The 18,733-nt window shown below is 54.6% G+C and overlaps 5 protein-coding genes across 5 annotated transcripts; 1 reads left to right on the top strand and 4 right to left on the bottom strand.

Moving 5' to 3' along the window:
* Positions 1-1,134: 1,134 nt before the first annotated feature.
* On the bottom strand, positions 1,135-6,603 carry BO82DRAFT_38427 (pleiotropic drug resistance family ABC transporter). The gene is made up of 5 exons (XM_025638089.1): positions 4,262-6,603; positions 3,920-4,193; positions 3,194-3,864; positions 2,823-3,135; positions 1,135-2,767 (listed from the first exon to the last, which is right to left on the bottom strand). Exons 1-5 carry the CDS (start codon positions 6,110-6,112, stop codon positions 1,242-1,244), a joined length of 4,635 nt encoding a protein of 1,544 aa, XP_025493866.1. The 5' UTR covers positions 6,113-6,603; the 3' UTR covers positions 1,135-1,241.
* Positions 6,604-8,386: 1,783 nt separating this feature from the next.
* Positions 8,387-9,994, bottom strand: BO82DRAFT_373115 (clathrin-mediated endocytosis regulator UBX3; the record flags this gene model as incomplete). The annotated part of the gene is made up of 2 exons (XM_025637358.1): positions 8,387-9,790; positions 9,860-9,994. 2 exons carry the CDS (start codon positions 9,992-9,994, stop codon positions 8,387-8,389), a joined length of 1,539 nt encoding a protein of 512 aa, XP_025493865.1.
* A 421-nt stretch (positions 9,995-10,415) lies between these two features.
* BO82DRAFT_352722 (PAN-complex poly(A)-binding subunit PAN3) lies at positions 10,416-13,645 on the top strand. Its single transcript, XM_025634772.1, has 9 exons — positions 10,416-10,833; positions 10,935-11,003; positions 11,063-11,111; positions 11,197-11,354; positions 11,408-11,514; positions 11,623-11,814; positions 11,878-12,022; positions 12,077-12,232; positions 12,288-13,645. Exons 1-9 carry the CDS (start codon positions 10,755-10,757, stop codon positions 13,319-13,321), a joined length of 1,989 nt encoding a protein of 662 aa, XP_025493864.1. The 5' UTR covers positions 10,416-10,754; the 3' UTR covers positions 13,322-13,645.
* Positions 13,646-13,707: 62 nt separating this feature from the next.
* On the bottom strand, positions 13,708-15,097 carry BO82DRAFT_352721 (intradiol ring-cleavage dioxygenase). Its single transcript, XM_025634771.1, has 3 exons — positions 14,802-15,097; positions 14,230-14,711; positions 13,708-14,104 (listed from the first exon to the last, which is right to left on the bottom strand). Exons 1-3 carry the CDS (start codon positions 15,036-15,038, stop codon positions 13,834-13,836), a joined length of 990 nt encoding a protein of 329 aa, XP_025493863.1. The 5' UTR covers positions 15,039-15,097; the 3' UTR covers positions 13,708-13,833.
* Positions 15,098-15,867: 770 nt separating this feature from the next.
* On the bottom strand, positions 15,868-18,103 carry BO82DRAFT_382169 (Zn(II)2Cys6 transcription factor domain-containing protein). The gene is made up of 2 exons (XM_025637911.1): positions 17,392-18,103; positions 15,868-17,326 (listed from the first exon to the last, which is right to left on the bottom strand). Exons 1-2 carry the CDS (start codon positions 18,002-18,004, stop codon positions 16,017-16,019), a joined length of 1,923 nt encoding a protein of 640 aa, XP_025493862.1. The 5' UTR covers positions 18,005-18,103; the 3' UTR covers positions 15,868-16,016.
* Positions 18,104-18,733: the final 630 nt, after the last annotated feature.

Below are 18,733 nucleotides of genomic sequence, written 5' to 3'. Positions count from 1 at the left end.
CTTAATCTATTCTGGCTCCTCGGTACTCCGTACTAGTAAATAGATTAGGACCCTAGGGGAAGAAAACATGACACACGGACTCTTGGCTTCGAATACTCTTCCCTGGAGGAGTGGAACCCCTAAGCCCAAGCCCACCTCCGTCGCTCTCGGATGCCCCCTTTTCTTGCTGTTTCGCTGCATGTGAATTTTACTTTTCTGTTGTTCTCCCTGGTTGTGGATTTGCTGTGGGCTTCTTTCGCCTCCTGCATCATCATCATCACCGTCATCAAATGGGTTCGTGGTCTCCAAGGCACCTCCATCTCCACACACAGTATAATCCCATGGGCTCTAACCCGCCCTGCAGCACCTATACATAAAAGACATCAGTACACTCACTACCTTCCTTATCGTATGCTACTCCTCTCCACCATCCCCAGCCCCCGACTATCCCGCAGCCATGTATGTAGTCTACCACCGCAATACAAACCAGAGGAGCTCGAAGTAGCGAAACAAGGCTGTTCAGACTGCTGAGCACGGTGATAAGTGATGAAATCCATCTACGCGAGGACAGCCTGAGCGCGGTGTGGCGGGGAGCAAGTAGCCTGGCTGGCGAGGGCTGCGGGACCGTTGACACACTTCCTTTTTCTGCTTTTTTTCTGTCCGCTTTGGGGAGGGCTGTCTTTGAACACTACCAGACAGGTCGATTATTATCCTGGTACCATACCTATGGCGGTCTATCCGGTTACTGCGTAGTATTTAAATGGGAGGAAAGTGCACGACTGTTCGGAATGACAAGATCTTGCAAAGCAGGAGGTTTGAGTGGGTATGTCAAGCTTGTTCTATGTATTTTTCTGGCGGATCTTGGCGCCAGGTAATGTACATATAAGTATCAGCGTAGAAAGAGGGTGTATGAGTAAGTGGAGGGATGAACGATAGAAAGGAAGTGAAGTGAAAGGATGGGGGCAGTGAAGGGACAAAGGTCCAGCAAATCAGAAACCCGAAGTCGGACAGATTGAATCTGAATGAAGGACGAAAGAGGGCCAAGCATTCGAAAATATACGCTTAAGGGGCATATATGAATAAGGAGCGACGGAGGGCCAGGGAGAAGAGAAGAGGAATCTAAAATATGTGCGTCTAGAAACAATCCCCAAGAATTTCCCGGTTATGTCCAACAACGATAATCCGAAACACAAACATATGTATATGTGAAGAGATTATACAAAAGCTGGGCAAGGGAACTCATTTATACATGTCTAGTCCTCTCAAGAAGAAGCCTCGGTCTTCTTGGTCTTCTTGGTCTTTGGGACACGAGCAAGCCAGTAGATGCCCACCGCGGCGAAGATGTTGAACACAATGTACACCCACATAAGACCGAAATTGCGCCACGCGTCGGAATAGTGGCTGCTCACCGCCGCCAGGAAGGTGTCGGTGTCGCTGATGGTGCAGAAGGCGCAGTTGCTGGTGGCATCATCGTTCTGAAGATAGCCGCCCGCGGATGAAATATAGCTCTGCATGTAATCGAGGCAGGTGCTGTTGGCAGGGGGGTCAAAGTGGAGGTACTCCGAGGAGTCACAGATAGCCGTGGTGCCTGATACACCGGTCGACAACATGGCAGACACCAGGTATGTGAATGGCGAGACCCGGTACATGAAGATCCAGAAGCCAGGGAGTTGCTGAGGACTTGCCAGGACACCGCAGAAGACCAGGCACAAGGAGAAGAGCAGGTTAGCAAGGTTACCACCAGTCTCAGCAAGCTCGATACCCGCGATAATCATGTGCGCGAAGGTCGAGGTGAACAGAAGGAAGGACAGAATAAGCAGCCACATCAACGCTCCACGCTCATGAACAGCATCGGTCGGTTCCGCGTTCCGGTAGAGCCCAATGGGATAGTACCAGCAGACATAGATAATCACACTCATGAGCGCATTCCACGGCAGCTCAACGATAATGTTAGCAGCCATGAAGGCCTTCCATGAGTAGCTCTTAGACGGTCTCTCGCGAGCCTCGTATAGAGATCGCTGAGTACAGAAGTTGGGGAGGATCTGTTGCACCAAGTTTCCGAAAATAGTCATCAACATGAAGATAGAGAACATCTGATTCTGCAGTCCCTGCGAGGTATTCTTGGCATGGAAGAATGAAAATCCAATGTACAAGGCAGTCAGGGCGCAAAGGCAAATCTTCGAGTAGATATAGACGGGTGTACGCCAATACTGCGAGAACACGCGGAGCAAGCACTCCCATAGCTGGACAGCGAACGGCGCGGCGAATTCGTTGTAGCTGCCGGGATCCGCCTGGTTTGTGTCGAGCGGCTTCTGCGAGAGAGTAGACTTGAGTTCGGACAGGTGGTCAAGCACGGCGGTGTGTTCAGGGCTGTCACGCCACACCGCGGGCCAGTCGATATCACTGTGAGATCCAGGAGCAGCACCAATGACTTCGAGCATCCATTCGGCGGGGTTAGCGTCAGCAGGTAGCTTAGGAGCACCGTTCCGCTCGAAATAGCTAGCAAGAGTGGAGGACTTGTCGCCGATATCTCCGAAATAGACTGTCTTACCGCCTCTAGCAAGGAACAAGAGACGGTCGAAACGTTGGAACAGCATAGCCGAAGGCTGGTGGATAGTACATAGAATAGCTTGGCCGTGCTTCGTCAAGGTGTCAATGAGATCAAGGATGGACCAGGACGTTTGACTATCAAGACCAGAAGTAGGCTCGTCCAAGAACAAAAGCAACTGAGGCTTAGCTGCCAATTCAACTCCGATAGTGAGGCGCTTGCGCTGTTCAACATTGAGACCTATTCCATGTTAGAAATCGATGCACAAGCAAGAAAGTACTCAGAAACGACTCACCTTCACCGGGAACACCGACAACGGCGTCGGCGTATTCTTCCATGTCAAGCAACTTGATAACTTCTTCGACATAGTCGAGCTTCTCTTGACGACTGACGTGGGCAGGTTGACGAAGGATGGCGCTGAACCGAAGAGCCTCACGGACAGTGGTAGTGTGGAGATGGAGGTCCTGCTGCTGCACATATCCGGTTTTGCGCTGGAAACTTTGATCACGAGGACGCCCATCAACCAGCATTTCACCGGTGACAACACCCATGGTGACACGAGTAGCAAGCACATCCAGAAGAGTGGTTTTACCCGCACCAGAAACACCCTAATAAACGTTAGTACAGTTCGTTTCTGGCGAGAGAAAAAAAGTCCAATCAACATACCATGAGAGCAGTGCAGGTTCCAGGCTTGACCCATCCGTCGACATGGTCAAGAATGCGGCGGGGTTCACCCTTGATCTTGATGTCGTAGCACACATCCTGCCATTGGAAGATAGCGGTCTGTCTCTGAATGGCGGCACTTTGTTGTTGACCACTGGACTGCTCAGCCTTCTCAGGGGAGGCGAATTGACGGCTGGCTTCAACATCCTTGGCAGCAGGGGAGGAAGCATGACCGCGGCGGAAGAGCAAAACCTCACCCTTAGACTTGGCTTCAGAGATGTACTCGGTAGCGAGTAGATATGTGCCCATGAGGAAGATCATGAAAGCGAACATGATTCCCAGGTTACGCCATTTGTGGCTGTTATAGTAATCGAAGCTCAAAGCAAGGTACCTATCACCGTCGACAGTTTTCTGTCCGGAAACCGCTCCGACTGTAGAGCAGATCTTGTTCACAAGGGGGAGGGAATCATAGCCATTGCCGGAGGGAACGTAACCATCTTCAGAACACGGGAATTGCCGGTTGTGGAATTCGTTCACCATCAGACTCTCGAAGCCGTAAGCGATAGGGTTGATATAGTTCATCCATCTCGACCACCCCAGCATGTAAGTGGTAGGAATAGTGAAACCGGTGTAGATGACCAGACCCAAGATGAGAATAGCGGCCGGGACAAGAGCTTTGTTTCAAAGTCAGCCTCTGCGCGACAAGAGTAAGTAGAACGGAAGACAAACCTTGAGAAAGTGTCCGGGAAGAAGCAGCGATGGTACGGAACAGCATGGACATGGTCAGGGTCGTGACGAAGGAGAACAGCAGGAAGACGAAGAAGGCGCCCGGCGTCCGACGAAGATTAGTCATGAAATATAGCGTAAGGTTGAAGATAATCGCGTTTCCAATTTTATAAGGCATATCTGTGAGCATGGACGCAATGGCTTCGGCGAACGGATGATACATGGCGTAACGAGACTGCTTTTCGACTATCGGGCGTTGGGCGTACAGAGTTAAGATCTGGAATCTAGCGTCAGCAGGTGAAACACCAGACAGGGAGATAGATGCGAAGGCAAGTAAAGACATACCTCGAGCGCACTGGAGAAGGCATTGAGCAACACGGCAAAGAAAAGCAGGGCACCACGGGAGTAGAAGCTGTCCGTCTCGTCTTTCAAGTTGTAGAACACACTTCCGATAATAAGAGCCATGATGAAGTTTCCGACCAACTGGGAAATGGTCAAACTAGCATCACCCTGCAACCGTTGGAAACCACGGATTAAGCAGAGCTTGACCTGTTCGTACAGAGAGATAGTGTAGGGAGACTTGACGCGCTGGTTCTTGGATTGCATAGCTTTGCGAGATTCGATGAACTTGCCAAGCGACTCGCCACCGATGGCATACTGCTGGTTGTACTCGGCAATCTCCCGGAGCAGTTTGGCGTGCGCCTCACTGTTCTTCCAGGCAGCGGCAAACTCATCAGGGGTTTGAGGCACCTTGCCCTCATATCCGGGCTTGACGATACGCTCCGCGGGAGAGGTCAAAGAAGTAAGGAAATCAGCAGTAGTCTGGCGATCCGGGCAATCAAATCCCATGTTGGTGAAGAACGCCCTCGCCTCATTGGTAGGACCGAAATAGATTTGTCTGCCTTCGTACAGGACGGTGACCTTGTCGAAGACGTCGTAAGCACTCTGCGAGGCTTGGTAAATGGCGACCGCAACAGTGGCTCCGGCGTACTTGGTCATCAAGTTCAATGTCTTGCAAAACTCGAGGGCGTTCGCTGAGTCCAGACCACGCGTACTGTTGTCCCAACACTGCAGGGGGGAGCCACACAGAGTGGCCTCGGCGATACTGACACGCTTACGCTCACCACCACTGACACCACGGACGAAGTCGTTACCGACTTTGGTGTTAATGGTGTGCGACAGACCCAGCATCGCCATGACCGCATCGCGCATGTGCAGCGCATACTGCTCCTTGGTCACCCCCGGGAAGCGGTTCCGAGGGCAACGAGAGAGGGCGGCGAACTTCAAGGTATCGCCGACGGTCAACTGCGGAAAGTGAACATCGGTCTCGGCGGTATAAATGGCCTCACCCTTGAATTGCTTTCGCATCTGCTTGGCCGAGATACCTTGATAGTTCAGCTGGGACGCCTCGTCCATGTAGATACCGTTCATTTCGCCAGCAAGGGTTTTCAGAAAAGTCGAGCAACCGCTTCCGGGGCGACCCAGAACAACCAACATCTCGCCGTTGCGCACGAGTCCATCGAAATCACGGAGGATCTGAATCTTCTGCTTTCCGGTACCTGTAAGTTTCCGGACGAGAGCTCCGATTTGCAAGACGGAGTTGAAAACATCCTTCTGATAATCTGTCGGACTGCCGAAACCGTGAACGCTGAGGTTCTGGAAGGAGACACCGGCTTCACGGCGGGGATATCTCTCGGGGTCGCGCGAGGAGAGAGCAAGAAGGTTCTTCATCCAATGCTTTGACTTGAAGTTGGGACTGGCGGGGTTCAATGTCGAATCCTCTTTCACTTCCAGGAATGTATTCTCGCCAGTAGTCGACAACCGGGTGGATTGGCGGGTCAATTGCTGCGCCAGACGGTGGATCTCTTCAGCAGCGACTTCCTCGCTCTCATTGTCTTCATCTCCCTTGTCTCCCTCTTCTTTCTCGAGCGCAGTCTCGGCGCTGCTGAAAGTGGTGTGTCGGCTCCAACGACCCCTCGAGTCGGGCGCCGGTGTACTGAGACCGGACTCTGCCATCAACTTCTCTTCATCGTGGGTGGTGTGGTGGTGGTGGTGGTGGCCAAGCTCGGATGTTCCTTCATTCACAGCGGATGCGGATGTTGCTGCTGCGCCTTCGTTCACATTTTCGTGGACCTCGTGGGACTCCACGCCACGGGTTGGATTAACATTAGGGTTTATAGTGCCTAGAAGCGACATGGTGATTAAGAGATGAGACGATCAGTCTCAGAAGACTGTGCCGATTAACGAGAGGACGCCAGAAGCATAGAGGAATTGGCTGGTCAAGGTTGGCAAAGCGTTCGATCACAGATCGATTGCTTGATAAAGAGGGGGGATGAGGCCGTAACGAATGACGAAGATAAGCGGGCGAGGAGAAGCGTGAGAAATGGTGGCAGCACGCTAAGGATAAAGTACTTGGTGGATATAACTTATTAGGGCCAGCGGCCACTCCGATGCCCCGTATCTTGGGAATTAATGCGACTGGCGACTAACTAGTGAGTCTAACGAGCCGTGGGGTCAATCAGTCAAGGCAACGAGGTATTATAATCACGATCTTCGCTGGTCAAGAGGACAACAGGCGAAGACGCGAGAAAAACGGAGGGGGGAAAAATCAACAATCAGCACGCAGCCAGCATCTGGGCTCTCCCCCATTTTACAGGCCCCAAAGAGTGGAAAAGTTTACGTTGCGATGGGCGAATCGGGACCAGGAACAGTGCAACATCCGGGTCGGGACCCAGATTGATACACCCAGATCCACCCGGTACTTCCCACCCTCCGTGCGTATTCCTGGCTTAGGGGAATACGGGACGTGAGACGGTTTAGACTAGAGGCTCGAGCAGAACCTTTTCGGAGAAATGCTGCATATCGCCATATTTAAATCCGACGTGGTACTCGTACATTTAGGGAGTAGGGCACCCTTGGGGCCACGGATAGGTGAGCGCCCGCGTGCAAATGGCCGATGGTGACTGGAAGAGAGATGACGATAATTCGAAGGACGTGTAATGCGATTGGATATGATCTATACCGGCTTGTTGCCTTGCTCAGGAGCAGCTAGTGCGAGAAACGGGAATGCCACTACGACAGACCGGGATTTGTCAGTGCGCTTGTACTCGAAGCGTCAAGAGTCAGTCACAAGGTACGGAGTGAAAAGCAGCTCAGCCTTGTTTTCTTGGGTAGCGAGCCGTAAGCATGGGGGGTTGCCGCCTGCAACCAGACGCGAAATTGACACATAGCATAGTGATAGACTCATCGTAGGTATGAGTACCTATGAGTAAGAATGAGTTGGAAAAGTCTAGGCCAGAAGCAGGAAAACGTGGCGAGAAATGGACAAAAGAACGAAAAGAAAGGAAAAGAAGATCGGGGGGGAGTTCCCGAAAGTCGAGAGTCGAGAGTCGAGAGCGGAGAGTCCGTCGCGGCCGGCATTAACTCCATTGTCCCAAAGCAGTTAACGAAGTGGGCCGGAGAGGCGGGACTCCAGCCATCCGAAGCCCCATCCATTTTTCCCCTGTTTGATCCTTCTTCGGGACGGCGGAGATCCGGTGCAGCAGGGATAAAACGGGCTGACTCAGCTATGTACAGGAACTACTCATAGTAACTACGGATGTACTTAGGCTGTAACTCTCCCGATCAATAACTCGAGAAGACATTGCGTTCGAGTACGTCAGTCTGGCGCATCGGAGAATTTCCCCAAACAATCATCACGTTATTTCCGTGACACAAGACGCATTCCACCCTGCTCGGCTTATGCCGTGTCACACTGATACTCGTATACCTCCAACCGTTCACCGCGGGTTGCTCACTGAGTTACGAGGAGTTATGAGTATCATGGACGAGTAACTATGGACCCAATCCACCGCTACTTTGATATTCCTTGTTTGGCGGAGGAGATCAGCATCGATTGGCTTATCGTATGAATAATAATGGAAGCGTTGTTTCCGTCCACCCCACCGGCTCTATTCGGTAATGATACACCTCGAACATCCCGGGCTGGCCTCGAGCAGCACAACAGTGTTTATATGTATTGATCTCAGCAGGACTCACAGCATACGGATATAGTATGCGATAGTCTCATTGAAAGGATGGCCAAGTGTAGTAGCCTCGCAAGATGGTCTTGTCCCTAAAAGCAATTGCCCTAGAAGCAATCGAACTGGCATGTGCCCGTAAGCCGCGAGTTAGCTGTAGGCTGTAGCACAATGTGCGCATGCGGCTCCGCGGCGTTTGTCCCCGTTACTCCCGCCCAAGGGTCCATGCTTCTGCTGCCGGCCGTTTCAGGCACATGTCGCTGCGTACTACATCTGAGTACTGAGGTACTGAGTACTCTGTAGATAGGCAGGAAATACTTTACACACGTGTATACCTCTCATCGGACGAGCGGAGTCTATAAGGTTATCCATTCTGAGGCCGGTCAATTGATACCATACACAATCGTCATCGCAATAAACCAAAATCGATAATCGTACAGGTAGATGGTGCTCACGAGTCCTCCTCCGCCTCGCTTTCGTCATCGATGGGTTCGACCAGCAGGTTTCCACCCCGGCCGATCTGATCTCGGATGGAGCCCCCGGCACCCACTTCATGGACCACCCGCGGCATAGGTGAAACCAGGCGGAACCCATACTGGTGTTCGAACCCATCCGGTTTCGAGACGGTCGCAGTCCCCTCCACTGGCTCTTTCAGAATCTCATAACACTCAACAAATGCGTAGAGCTCATCGATGCTCGCCTCAGGCGCGAACTTCCGGATGACGCGTTCGCCCGATGGCAACCTGACGCTGATGCGCACCGCATCCTTGGCATCCGGACCGGGCTCCTCAGCAATCGACTGGACTCGCCATTGTCTCCACTGCTGAAGATCTTGAATCCGCTTCTCCTCCGCCGCCTGGCGCTCGGCCGCTTCTTGCTCTTCTCGTTGGCGGGCGGCCTCTGCCTCGCGCCTCTGTCTTGCCCGTTCGCGGTCGATGGCTAGAGAACGCTCATAGGCCGAATCCTGCTGCTCGCGTAGACTGCGAGAAGCCTGCTGTTCTGCCCGGGTGGCGCGGATGCGCTCCAGAGGCTCTTTGTTCTGAGCGATCGCAGTCCGAAGCTTTTCCACAAATTCTGCTGAGGATGTGGTTCCTGGTATGCGAGCCACGACAGACATCGCAGTCGAAGAAACACTAGGGGTGTGGACGACCGCAGCCGCAAAGGGGAACTTGGTGCACCGTAGCGAGTTGGAAACCTGGTATGCTTCCGAGTCTTGAATGCTTCCACCCCATACGAGAATCTCGTTCTGCGGATCGGTGACAAACTCAGTGACCTCCCGCGAGAGCAGCGTGTCGCGGACCCAGCCATGCGTATCGTCGTGTTCCGGGGCAAGCAGCACGACAAGGAGAAGCTTCAAGTCCCTGTGAGCCTTTTCCAGCGACATGTTGTATCCGTTTTCCAGGAATCCGATCGAGTTGGTGCCGTACTCCTCCTCGAATTCCCGGATAAACCGGGCAGCGGTATCTTTCGGGCCCAGGGGCCGGCGGCCATTGGTATTCCGGCGTGAACCATGAAGCGCGGGACTAGCTGTGGTGTTGAAGAATCGAGGGAGGAATGGGAAGAGGGAGCCGAACAGGCGGAAAGAGCTGTACAGAAGTCTGTAGAGGAGATTGAGCGGGGTAAATAGGAGCGCCAGAATGAAGGGCGGGCGATAGACCGGCTGATCCTCAGATTGGGTCACTATCCTCGGAGCTGGCTCAGCAGAGCGTGGAGATGGAGAGAATTGCGCGCGGAGGTCATCGCTCAGTAGGTTCTGCGTCTGTCGAGTCGGCCTGGGAGGAGGGGTATTCAGGGCTGCGCGAGCTTCTTCGACCGGGTCCGGACCTTCACCGTCAAAGAACTTCGAGATGGCAATCTTTCAGCGGCAAAGAATTTAGTATTGGTGCAGGGTAGACTAGCGAGGCATGAGTTCTCGGAGACCTACCTGCACGTTCCATTCCGAACGTCGTAACAAAGGAATAGCCTCCAGAGGATCCTGGCCTGTCACTGCAATATAAGTTTCAAGGCCGGCCCTCTCGCTGTCGGACAGCTGCGATATGTCAAGCCCGGATGAGGACATTGTCAATTGATGCTCCGGGCCATAAATGGGTGTATGTCGGGGAAATGATACGAAGCCGCGATCAGGCAGAGAAACAGGAAACGGCGGATCTGGCCTTGGAGGGTGGAAGAGGTCAAAGCTCTCAGAGCGTCAGTATGTAGTATGAACTACAGGTTCTTTCGGAAAGACAAATGATAGCCTGCCCAGCGGAGTAAACAAAAGAAAAAAGGCGTGTCGCAGTCGCAAGAATAAGTTTAGCTGGCCTCAGTGCCGCAGTGGTGAGAGAGAGCTCCGTCATCGCCCACGGCACCGGAAGTAGACGCGCGCTTGATGCATGGGGTGGTCCGTGCCCAGGCGGCAGTACCGAGTGGAAGAAGGCAGACCGCCCGAGCGAGTGTCGAGTTCCCCTCTCCCTCCCCCGCGCGCCCTTGGTACGCATGCCCGCCTCGCTGTCTCGTCCCATCCCATCCCATCCCATACCATAGCATGACGATATCACCCGGAAGTTTTGTCTACGGACGGTGAGTCATTGCTTGACGCACATCGGAACATACCACTGGATCTCCCCGGCGAGGGAAGACGGCAAGAGCTTGACCTCTGCACCACAAGACACCTCTATTCAGCCATTCCCCATTGTCGGCCCCGATCGACTCCAACCATACTCTTATTCTTAGAGGAATGTGGTTTCCTCTAGAGTCTTTTCTTTCGACTTTCTTTTGCTCTAACTCGATGGGGATTTCCTTGTGTTAATGCGCGCCGAACTGTGGATTCAAGAAATACCATGGCCTCCACCGGGAAGTCGACTACCACTCTCGACGACTCTCGTCGGGCAACGGGCTCGCCTAAGATGAAGGCACGAGGTTAGCTACATGGTTCCTATCGCGTGAGGCGAGCTTTGGCTGTTCACGGTTGCATGTGGCAGCATGGACAATTCAGCTGATATTGTGCTCTGCGGACCTAGCGGAAAATGCGAAAGATACCCTATGCCGGAACGTCACCATCTACGGGCGTTGTCGGTACGAGGATAAAGGTATTTGCCATACTATCACCAGCTTGGGCCAAATATCCATCTAACGCTGGACGGTGCAGGATGCGCATTCAACCACGACCCTCACAAAGTGAATTCATATGCGGACAGGTGGGCAGCACCCTCGAACCGGCGCAAAAGCGATGCGCTAGTTGGGTTACTGCATCTTCGCAGCTTGCTGACGTTTGTGGCTTAGAAAACGCTTGAACGTTGACTCTCCGAGCTTTACACCTACACTACTATCTTCGAATGGATCCTCTCCCACTATCGCATCTGCAACCATGAAAAAGACGGCAACAATATCACCCAAGGCTGCGAATGCAGCCCCTTTCCAACCACGGAGTATTTCATCACGTATGCCATGCGTCACTTCACAATGAAAGAGCTTTTGGTCTGACTGCAATAAGGGTCCAACTCCAGCACACCAACTGCGCGACAGGGAACGATGACTCCGGATTGGTCTGTCGCGGAAGTCCAGGAATTCGTTCCTCAGGGCTTCGATGGGTCGCATATGGTACGGTCTGCGCCTATGGCATTACATACAATGTTTTTGCTGCTCGTCACAATCACCGGTTTCTGGCAGCTTCGTCTTCTCGGGCCTGAACTAACAATTGCAACATAGGCCTCCCTACAAGGAAATGGCACTTCGACCATTCCCACAACGACTGCATTCGATCCTTTTGTGACCTCGCCAAATCCACTTTCTGCTGCCAATGCTGTCGGTCCGGTCCAAGCGAACCCATTCACACATGATACAGCCGCGGCGCTGGGAGGTGCCGCATTCTTTGCGAATCAGTCCGGCTTCCAGCAACCTGTAAGTTTTTTTTTTTTCTCTTTAAAAGGTTAAGAAGGCCATTCACGAACCTTTGTCATCCAGGTTCAATACCACATGTACGCTCCAATTGGACCACACAGTCAGAATACTTTGGGCTACCAGCGAAATGTCCACGATCTCTTCCTTCCGAACGACTTCCGCGAAGAACTACAAAAGAAAGCAGCGGCCACACTGCAGACCTTACCCAGTAAGTCGGACGACAGTTACGCATGTGAAAATAACAGCCGTTAATCCCGCACAGACACTCAGCTACCCGCTCAAGTGGATTACTTCCACTCGCTAGTCCCTCTTGACCTGAACCATCAAAAGAATGCAGCCATCTTTGGCTATCCCAGCTGGGTATATAAGGCCCAATCAAGCAAAGACGGAAACTTTTACGCCCTTCGAAGATTAGAAGGTAGGGTGATTTGAGGCCTAACAGGTTATGTATCAATACTGACCATCCAACACAGGGTTCCGTCTGACCAACGAGAAGGCGATCCGATCCGTCCAAGCGTGGAAGCGGGTATGCAGCGGCAGCGTGGTGACCGTCCACGACGCCTTCACCAGCCGGAGCTTCCAGGACAGCTCCTTGATCTTTGTGACGGACTACCATCCGCTGTCCAAGACCCTCGCCGAGCAGCACCTGGGCACGGGGAATCGGTTCACCGGCCGGCAGAACACGCACATCCCCGAGCAGATCCTGTGGAGCTATATGACGCAGCTCGGCAACGCGCTCAAGGCGATCCACAGCAACGGACTGGCGGCGCGCATCATCGATGCCAGCAAGATCCTGCTGACGGGCAAGAACCGCCTCCGGCTCAGCGCCTGCGCGATCCTGGACGTGGTGCAGTTCGACACGCAGCGGTCGGTGGCAGATCTGCAGCGGCAGGACCTAGTGAACTTCGGGCAGCTCATCGTGACGCTGGGCGCCAACGCGCCCAACGTGCTGCACAACCCGACCAAGGCGATGGAGCACTTCACGCGCGCGTACAGCCCGCAGCTGAAGAACTCGGTGTTCTGGCTGCTGAACGGGCTGCAGAAGGACCAGGACCGCAACATCGACATCTTCATCACGGGCATCTCATCGCAGCTGATGTCGACCTTCGACTCGGCGCTGCACCTGGACGACCAGCTGACCTCGGACCTGAGCCGCGAGCTGGAGAACGGCCGGCTGGTGCGGCTGATGACCAAGCTGAACCTGGTCAACGAGCGGCCCGAGTACGACCACGACCGCCAGTGGGCCGAGACCGGCGAACGCTACTTCCTCAAGATCTTCCGCGACTACGTCTTCCACCAGGTCGACGCGCAGGGCGACCCCGCCGTGGACCTGGGGCACGTGCTCACGTGCCTGAACAAGCTGGACGCCGGGTCCGACGAGAAGGTCACGCTGGTGAGCCGCGACGAGCAGAGCTGCTTCGTCGTGAGCTACAAGGAGCTGAAGAAAGCGCTGGAGTCGTCCTTCCAGGCGCTGCTGAAGCCCTCGTCGGGCCGGCGCATTCATTAGGAGACTGCTTGGTGCCGAGCTCTATCGCCCTGCACGGGGCATTATATAAACCGCGATACGCGGAGTGAATTTACCTTTGTGGACTGTCCCCGTGGGAAATTGGGTTCCCTGGGCGAGTATGGATGGGCCGTGGGGTGGGCTGGAAGGGGCAGTCGTTCTCTGCCTTGCTTTGCTATTTGAGGGCCATGTTTGGATCTAGGAACGCCCCCACCCCCGACCTCACTTTCTGAGTACTGTTTGCGCATTTGGACTATCTGCCGTGGCAGTTGAAAGAATATCGATGAGTGAGCTAGGTAGAAATATAGCAATTGAGTATTTATTACCTTTTCAACTTAGGGACTGTGCCCACTCCAACTAGGACCATCCCAAGCTCAGTGATAACCAACCCACCCCACATAGAAAACAAACATAACCAAGACCCAATCCCAGAACAGACCTAAACAAGTATATACAGTAAATCCAACCCAACCGCCCGCCCCCTTTCCCTTCCCTCTTTATCTACGGAACTGGAATCAATCCAAATCCGGCACCGGCAACCCATTCACAATCCTGACCTTCCGGCCCAGCCGATCAAGCGCCTCCTTGGAGTTGTGCGCGCGCAGCGCACTAGTCTCCGCGTCGGAGACGAGCACAAAGTCGTACGTGAGCAGGGCGTGGTCCTCGGGGACGTTGTACTTGGCGGCGTACTGCGGGCCGGCCGTGCCGATGTCGACGACGAGCGAGTCCTTGACGCCGAAGACGGCGTCGGAGGTTTCGTAGGGGTCGTTGCGGAGGTAGAGCGCCCTATCCACCGTCCCCGGGATCCAGATTAGCGCGATCTCCCCCCGCCAGAACCAACCCCGTCCAGCCCGGTCCAACCTGTCCCACAAACTCATCCCGGATCATAATATAATAGAGGGAAGACGTACGTAATCAGATGATCGAACCCCTCCTTCTCAAACATAAAATGCATATGACTCGGGCGATACGGATGTCTCCCCAGCACTTTGAGGAGTCGACCGACCGGCCCGTCGTGCGGGATCGGGTACGGCACCGGCGTGATGGCATGGAACCAGAACACGCCGTCCGCATCGCTGCGCATGATGCACCGCCCGTCCGGCCCGTCGTGGTCCGGGTACTGCACGTCGTAGTGGCCGGTGCTGTCGGTTTCCCAGATATCGATCTTCACGTTGGGCACGGGGTTGCCGGCCGTGTCTTTGATGGTGCAGACTACCAGTAGGGGTTGGCCGTTGGGGTCGTGAGACATGGACGCGCCGGGGGTGAGCTCCTCGGCTTCGTGGGTGTGGAACGGGCCCAGGACGGTGCCTTCTGTGCTCCCCGGGGGTTTGGGGTGGTCGATGCTGTCGACGAGCAGGGAGAGGCCCAGGATGTCGGAGAGGAGGATAAATTCCTTGCTTGGGTTAGGGTCTTGGAGTGTGAGGCAGTGGGGGCAGGGGGCAATGGGGACCGGGGACCGGGGACCGGGGAACGGGGGACCTACCTGTCGCACGTCCGTACAGATCTGGCCCACCTCGGTCAGGAACCGCAGCCCCGTCATCCATTCCTCCGTGCTGAGGCGCGTCTCGCGCGCGAAGTCGTGCAGGTGCGTCACCAGCCGCTCCAGGATGTACTTCATGCGCTCGTCCGGGCACAGTGAGTTGATGCGGATCACGTTTTCCGTGATGTTGTCGATCGTGAGATCTTTCATGGCGGGGATTTTGACGAGGGAGGGGTCCATTTTGTTGGCTTCGGGGTTGCGGTTGGTTCACTGGGGGGTTGTTTTAGACGAAAAGGGAGGGGGGGGGAGGGGGGAAAGAGAGGATAAGTAAAGAGTAGCAGAAAAGGTATGGGCTGGCTGGGTCGGGGGAAGTCTATATACAAATACAAATAATCAACTCTACGTACCCTCCGCGGGGTGGATTTTCTTTCCCCACATTCTGGCGGGGGGAAATTAATTCAATAAGCAAGTTAACTCACTGCTGACTGGTCAATTCGCCCTGCCCGCTCCATCGGTCAGCATCAACTCAGCTGCTCCGGCTATTGCTATTTCCGTATTGCCGGACTCATCCTCCCTTTCTACCTCATTTACCTCATACACCCTGCACTATGCAGCAATCATTGGATATTCTAGTCATGGGCATCCGATGGGTCAGGCTAGACTCTGCCCTCTGCCCTCTGCCCTCCGCCCCGACCCATCCGACCAGTTGTGGGGTGATAAGTCAACGGAGGCATGCGATCCCCGCGCTGCGCCGTTCCCTCCGCATCTGATAAAATCGAACGAGATCTCTCGAGGACTGCCCTGCTGACGGTCCTTTACAAGATAATCGATACGCCAATCGCCAAACTACATACTGGAAACTACCTGCCTCGAGGGAGTATTGGGGCTTGCTTTGTGACCGCACAGTACTGCGCATGGCCACTGTGGGTCACCCTCGATACCAAGAACAAGCTTCCCCCAGCGGATCAACCGTCGGCAGTTCTTCATCCGCTTCGGGAATGACCTCAAGCGATCCACCCTCGATCCATGATTACTCCACTGCACTACAGCTTCAACGGATAACCAATCCATATTCAACACTTCTTAATATGCATTATACCACAAACAACCGGGATATCTGCCAGACTCGCTCAACAGTGCACACAGAAACCAGAATCCACATGAAAATAGATACAAAACTCCGAGTCGCGCCGGGTCATCCCGCCAACGAAATATACACTATGCTCGCACCAACTTCCGTTCCCGGTCGCGCTCCTGCTCGCGCTCGCGCTCGCGCTCACGTTCTCGTTCTCGCTCCCGTTCGTTACTAACTTCATGCCCCTCCTTGGCGGCAGCGGCCACCCGCGCGTGGTGGTCCACCGTGTCCAAAATCGCCTGCATGAGACGCGAATTGGCATCCGGGGCGTCATCATCCTGCGCCGAGTCAGCGTGCCGATGCATGCTGATGCGTCGGTCGTGCGTCATCACGTTGCTCCCCTGGATTTCGCTCATCGCGCGACGAGGGGAGAGGTCTCTCTTGAAAGGCGTTCCCACGGCCGGACCAGCCGTCGCGGTTGGGGCCGACTCTCGTCGCGTACTGAAGTCGACATGATCATGGGCGTGCGGTCGATCCACGTCCATCATCGTCGGCTCGGAGACCGGAGTCTGCGCCGCGGATGGGGGCGCTTGCACCGCCGAGGGTACCATGGCGGTCGCCGAGGCCTCCTGGGCTGGCCCTTCCTCCATCCGCTCCCGGGAGCTGCGGTCTACCCGCGTCTCCCGCAGCTCGTCTTCCTTCACGTCCTTCCAAGAACACTTGGCGTGCTTCTTCGTACATCCCATACAGGCCGTCAGGTTCTTCAGACAGTCCATGTGAAGACGGCGACACCGATCACAGGGGGGCATAATTCGTTCTCCACGCTGCAGCTCCTCCATGCGGGCCACCATCTCCATTTTGTGCGGGCCCCCGTCATCCTTATCATGGTGGTGGGACTTGGGCGGTGGTAGCAACGACGACGGCGTACTCGGGATGGCGACGGTGGTTGGAGCTGGAGTATACATGTTGTACTCCGACGCGTCCGACGCTCGCGGGCGCGGGCGTGATGACTGTCGGACTGACGAGTCAGGCCCTTCCTCGTAGGACCGGGACTGCCGGTCTTGCGTAGTGAAGAACTTCTTCATTAGCTCGGCGCGCGTGGTCGGGGACGCTCCTTTGATAGAGGTGCCGTTAATAATTGTGACGTTGTCCGTGTTCGAGTGCGAAAACATAAATTGCGACGAGAGCGAGTTCTCCTCCACGGCAGCTTCGCCAGCGCCGGGCCGGCCGGCATTGACCGCCACAAAACCAGTGGATGGAGAGTGCGCGCTCACCGGAGCGCTGCCATTGAGGGCTGGTAGTCCATGTCCGTTCGCATCGCGCCACGCAGGACTTATCGAGCGATGTTGCTGTTGTCGTTGCGAATGAAGGGACATGTCGTTTTCTCGACGGGTCACGATCGCCGTCCTCCGGTTCTTCAGGCGATGGTTGAGTTGTCGGGCTCGCGCGGATACTAAAATGCAACCCGTCAGATAAGCTAATCTTTGGTGTAAATGCGTAGGTCTGGGATGAGCTCACCTTGGTCGGCCGCCTGGATGATCTGCTGGAGGTTCTTCTCCAATATCTCAAGCGCGCCCAGTTCCTTCTCTTCGTCTTCAATGATCGGCTGAGGAGGAATCATTTTCTGCGGCATGCCCGATGCAATCAGGACAAAATCCTCCTCGCTGATCTCCACGCGACACTGTTTGGTGTAGAATTGACAGACGCGCACGCCATTGCGAGACTTCTCCAGGTTAAACTGTTCCGGTTTGTTTTTGGCGAATTCCACCACGTCCAGCCAGGTGACGTTGGGGGAATCCTTGCCATGGGACTTGAGCACGCGGGGCGGTCCGTCGAAAAGGCGCTCGAAGCGCTTAATCAGAATGGGGCCTAATGGACAAGCGCCCAAATTGCCGGCGATACTCTCGTGTCGGTGCAAGACGCCATCATATTCTCCAATTAAGTGAATGATTGAAGGCATGGTATCCTCGACGGAAACCAGAGGCAGATTGTCCGGATACTGACGGGCCAGGTAGTTGATCTGCAGGTGATTGGAAGGCTTGGGGACTTTGGATGCGATAGGAGGAAAGTCGCCGGACGGCGATCGCGGCCGCTTACTGGACGGCTCAGCCGTCGCAGGTCGAGACTCCATAGTGATGACAAGAAGAGGCGGAAAGGAGAGGGAAAGGGTGGTGAGGAGGGAAGAGAGAGAAGGGAGGGGAGAGGGGGGAGAGGGGGGAGAGGGGAGAGGAGGGAGGGAGGGAAGAGGTCCTAGGATCGCGACTATAGCGGTAGTCACAGAAGAAAAAAGGCCAGGCGGGGAAGGGAAAGGGAAAGCGACGGAGCGAGAGGAGAAAAGGGATTATTGAGGGAATGAGTAATGGGAACGCTGGCGAAAGACAGGCTGCCGATGGCGGAGCATAAGGCTCCAGAGTGCGGGCTCCCAATCAGCCACTGGGCAGCGCGTACTGCGTTCAAGTTAGGTAATCGCGATAACCCCCAGCCGATGCAAACCGGGATGGGAGGAAACTGGGATGGGATGGGATGAGTGGGGGGTGGGACAAGCAGGAAGTGATGGAAAAGAAATGGTTGCGCGGGAAGTAAGGAAGAAAGTGGAAGAGAGGAAAGGAAAAGTTGGTTAAAGGATAAGGGAGGAGAGAGGGAGGAGGAGAGGAAAAGAGGAGCCGACGGAGAGGGAGAGGAGAACGCGACAATCGCGAGAGAACGACTAACAGAAACAGGAAGGTCAGAGAGCGGGCAAGTTGAACGAACCACGCACTTAACGAATGAACAAATAACTCGTTGCTTTTGAGGAACAAGTGGAAGAGAGTTGGGGTTCAACCCATTTGGTTACTTGTTGGCCGGCTGGTCCGACAAGCGG

This window comes from Aspergillus uvarum (genome assembly GCF_003184745.1).
Source record: "Aspergillus uvarum CBS 121591 unplaced genomic scaffold BO82scaffold_15, whole genome shotgun sequence".
Taxonomy (NCBI): Eukaryota; Fungi; Ascomycota; class Eurotiomycetes; order Eurotiales; family Aspergillaceae; genus Aspergillus; species Aspergillus uvarum.
The sequence above is the reverse complement of the archived record's forward strand: the minus strand, read 5'-3'. Positions and strand labels throughout refer to the sequence as shown.

Bases quoted from the DNA above. Each gene is read 5' to 3' on its own strand.
- BO82DRAFT_38427 (XM_025638089.1), bottom strand. From the start codon at position 6,112: ATGTCGCTTCTAGGCACTATAAACCCTAATGTTAATCCAACCCGTGGC. The intron at 3,136-3,193 runs GTATGTTGATTG...AACGTTTATTAG, and splicing joins GAACCTGCACTGCTCTCATG to GGTGTTTCTGGTGCGGGTAA. The intron at 2,768-2,822 runs GTGAGTCGTTTC...AACATGGAATAG, and splicing joins TGTCGGTGTTCCCGGTGAAG to GTCTCAATGTTGAACAGCGC.
- BO82DRAFT_352721 (XM_025634771.1), bottom strand. From the start codon at position 15,038: ATGGACCCCTCCCTCGTCAAAATCCCCGCCATGAAAGATCTCACGATC. The intron at 14,712-14,801 runs GTAGGTCCCCCG...AACCCAAGCAAG, and splicing joins TCTGTACGGACGTGCGACAG to GAATTTATCCTCCTCTCCGA. The intron at 14,105-14,229 runs GTACGTCTTCCC...GACGGTGGATAG, and splicing joins GGGTTCGATCATCTGATTAC to GGCGCTCTACCTCCGCAACG.
- BO82DRAFT_382169 (XM_025637911.1), bottom strand. From the start codon at position 18,004: ATGGAGTCTCGACCTGCGACGGCTGAGCCGTCCAGTAAGCGGCCGCGA. The intron at 17,327-17,391 runs GTGAGCTCATCC...GTTGCATTTTAG, and splicing joins CATCCAGGCGGCCGACCAAG to TATCCGCGCGAGCCCGACAA.
- BO82DRAFT_352722 (XM_025634772.1), top strand. From the start codon at position 10,755: ATGGCCTCCACCGGGAAGTCGACTACCACTCTCGACGACTCTCGTCGG. The intron at 11,355-11,407 runs GTATGCCATGCG...GACTGCAATAAG, and splicing joins ACCACGGAGTATTTCATCAC to GGTCCAACTCCAGCACACCA. The intron at 11,515-11,622 runs GTACGGTCTGCG...ATTGCAACATAG, and splicing joins GCTTCGATGGGTCGCATATG to GCCTCCCTACAAGGAAATGG.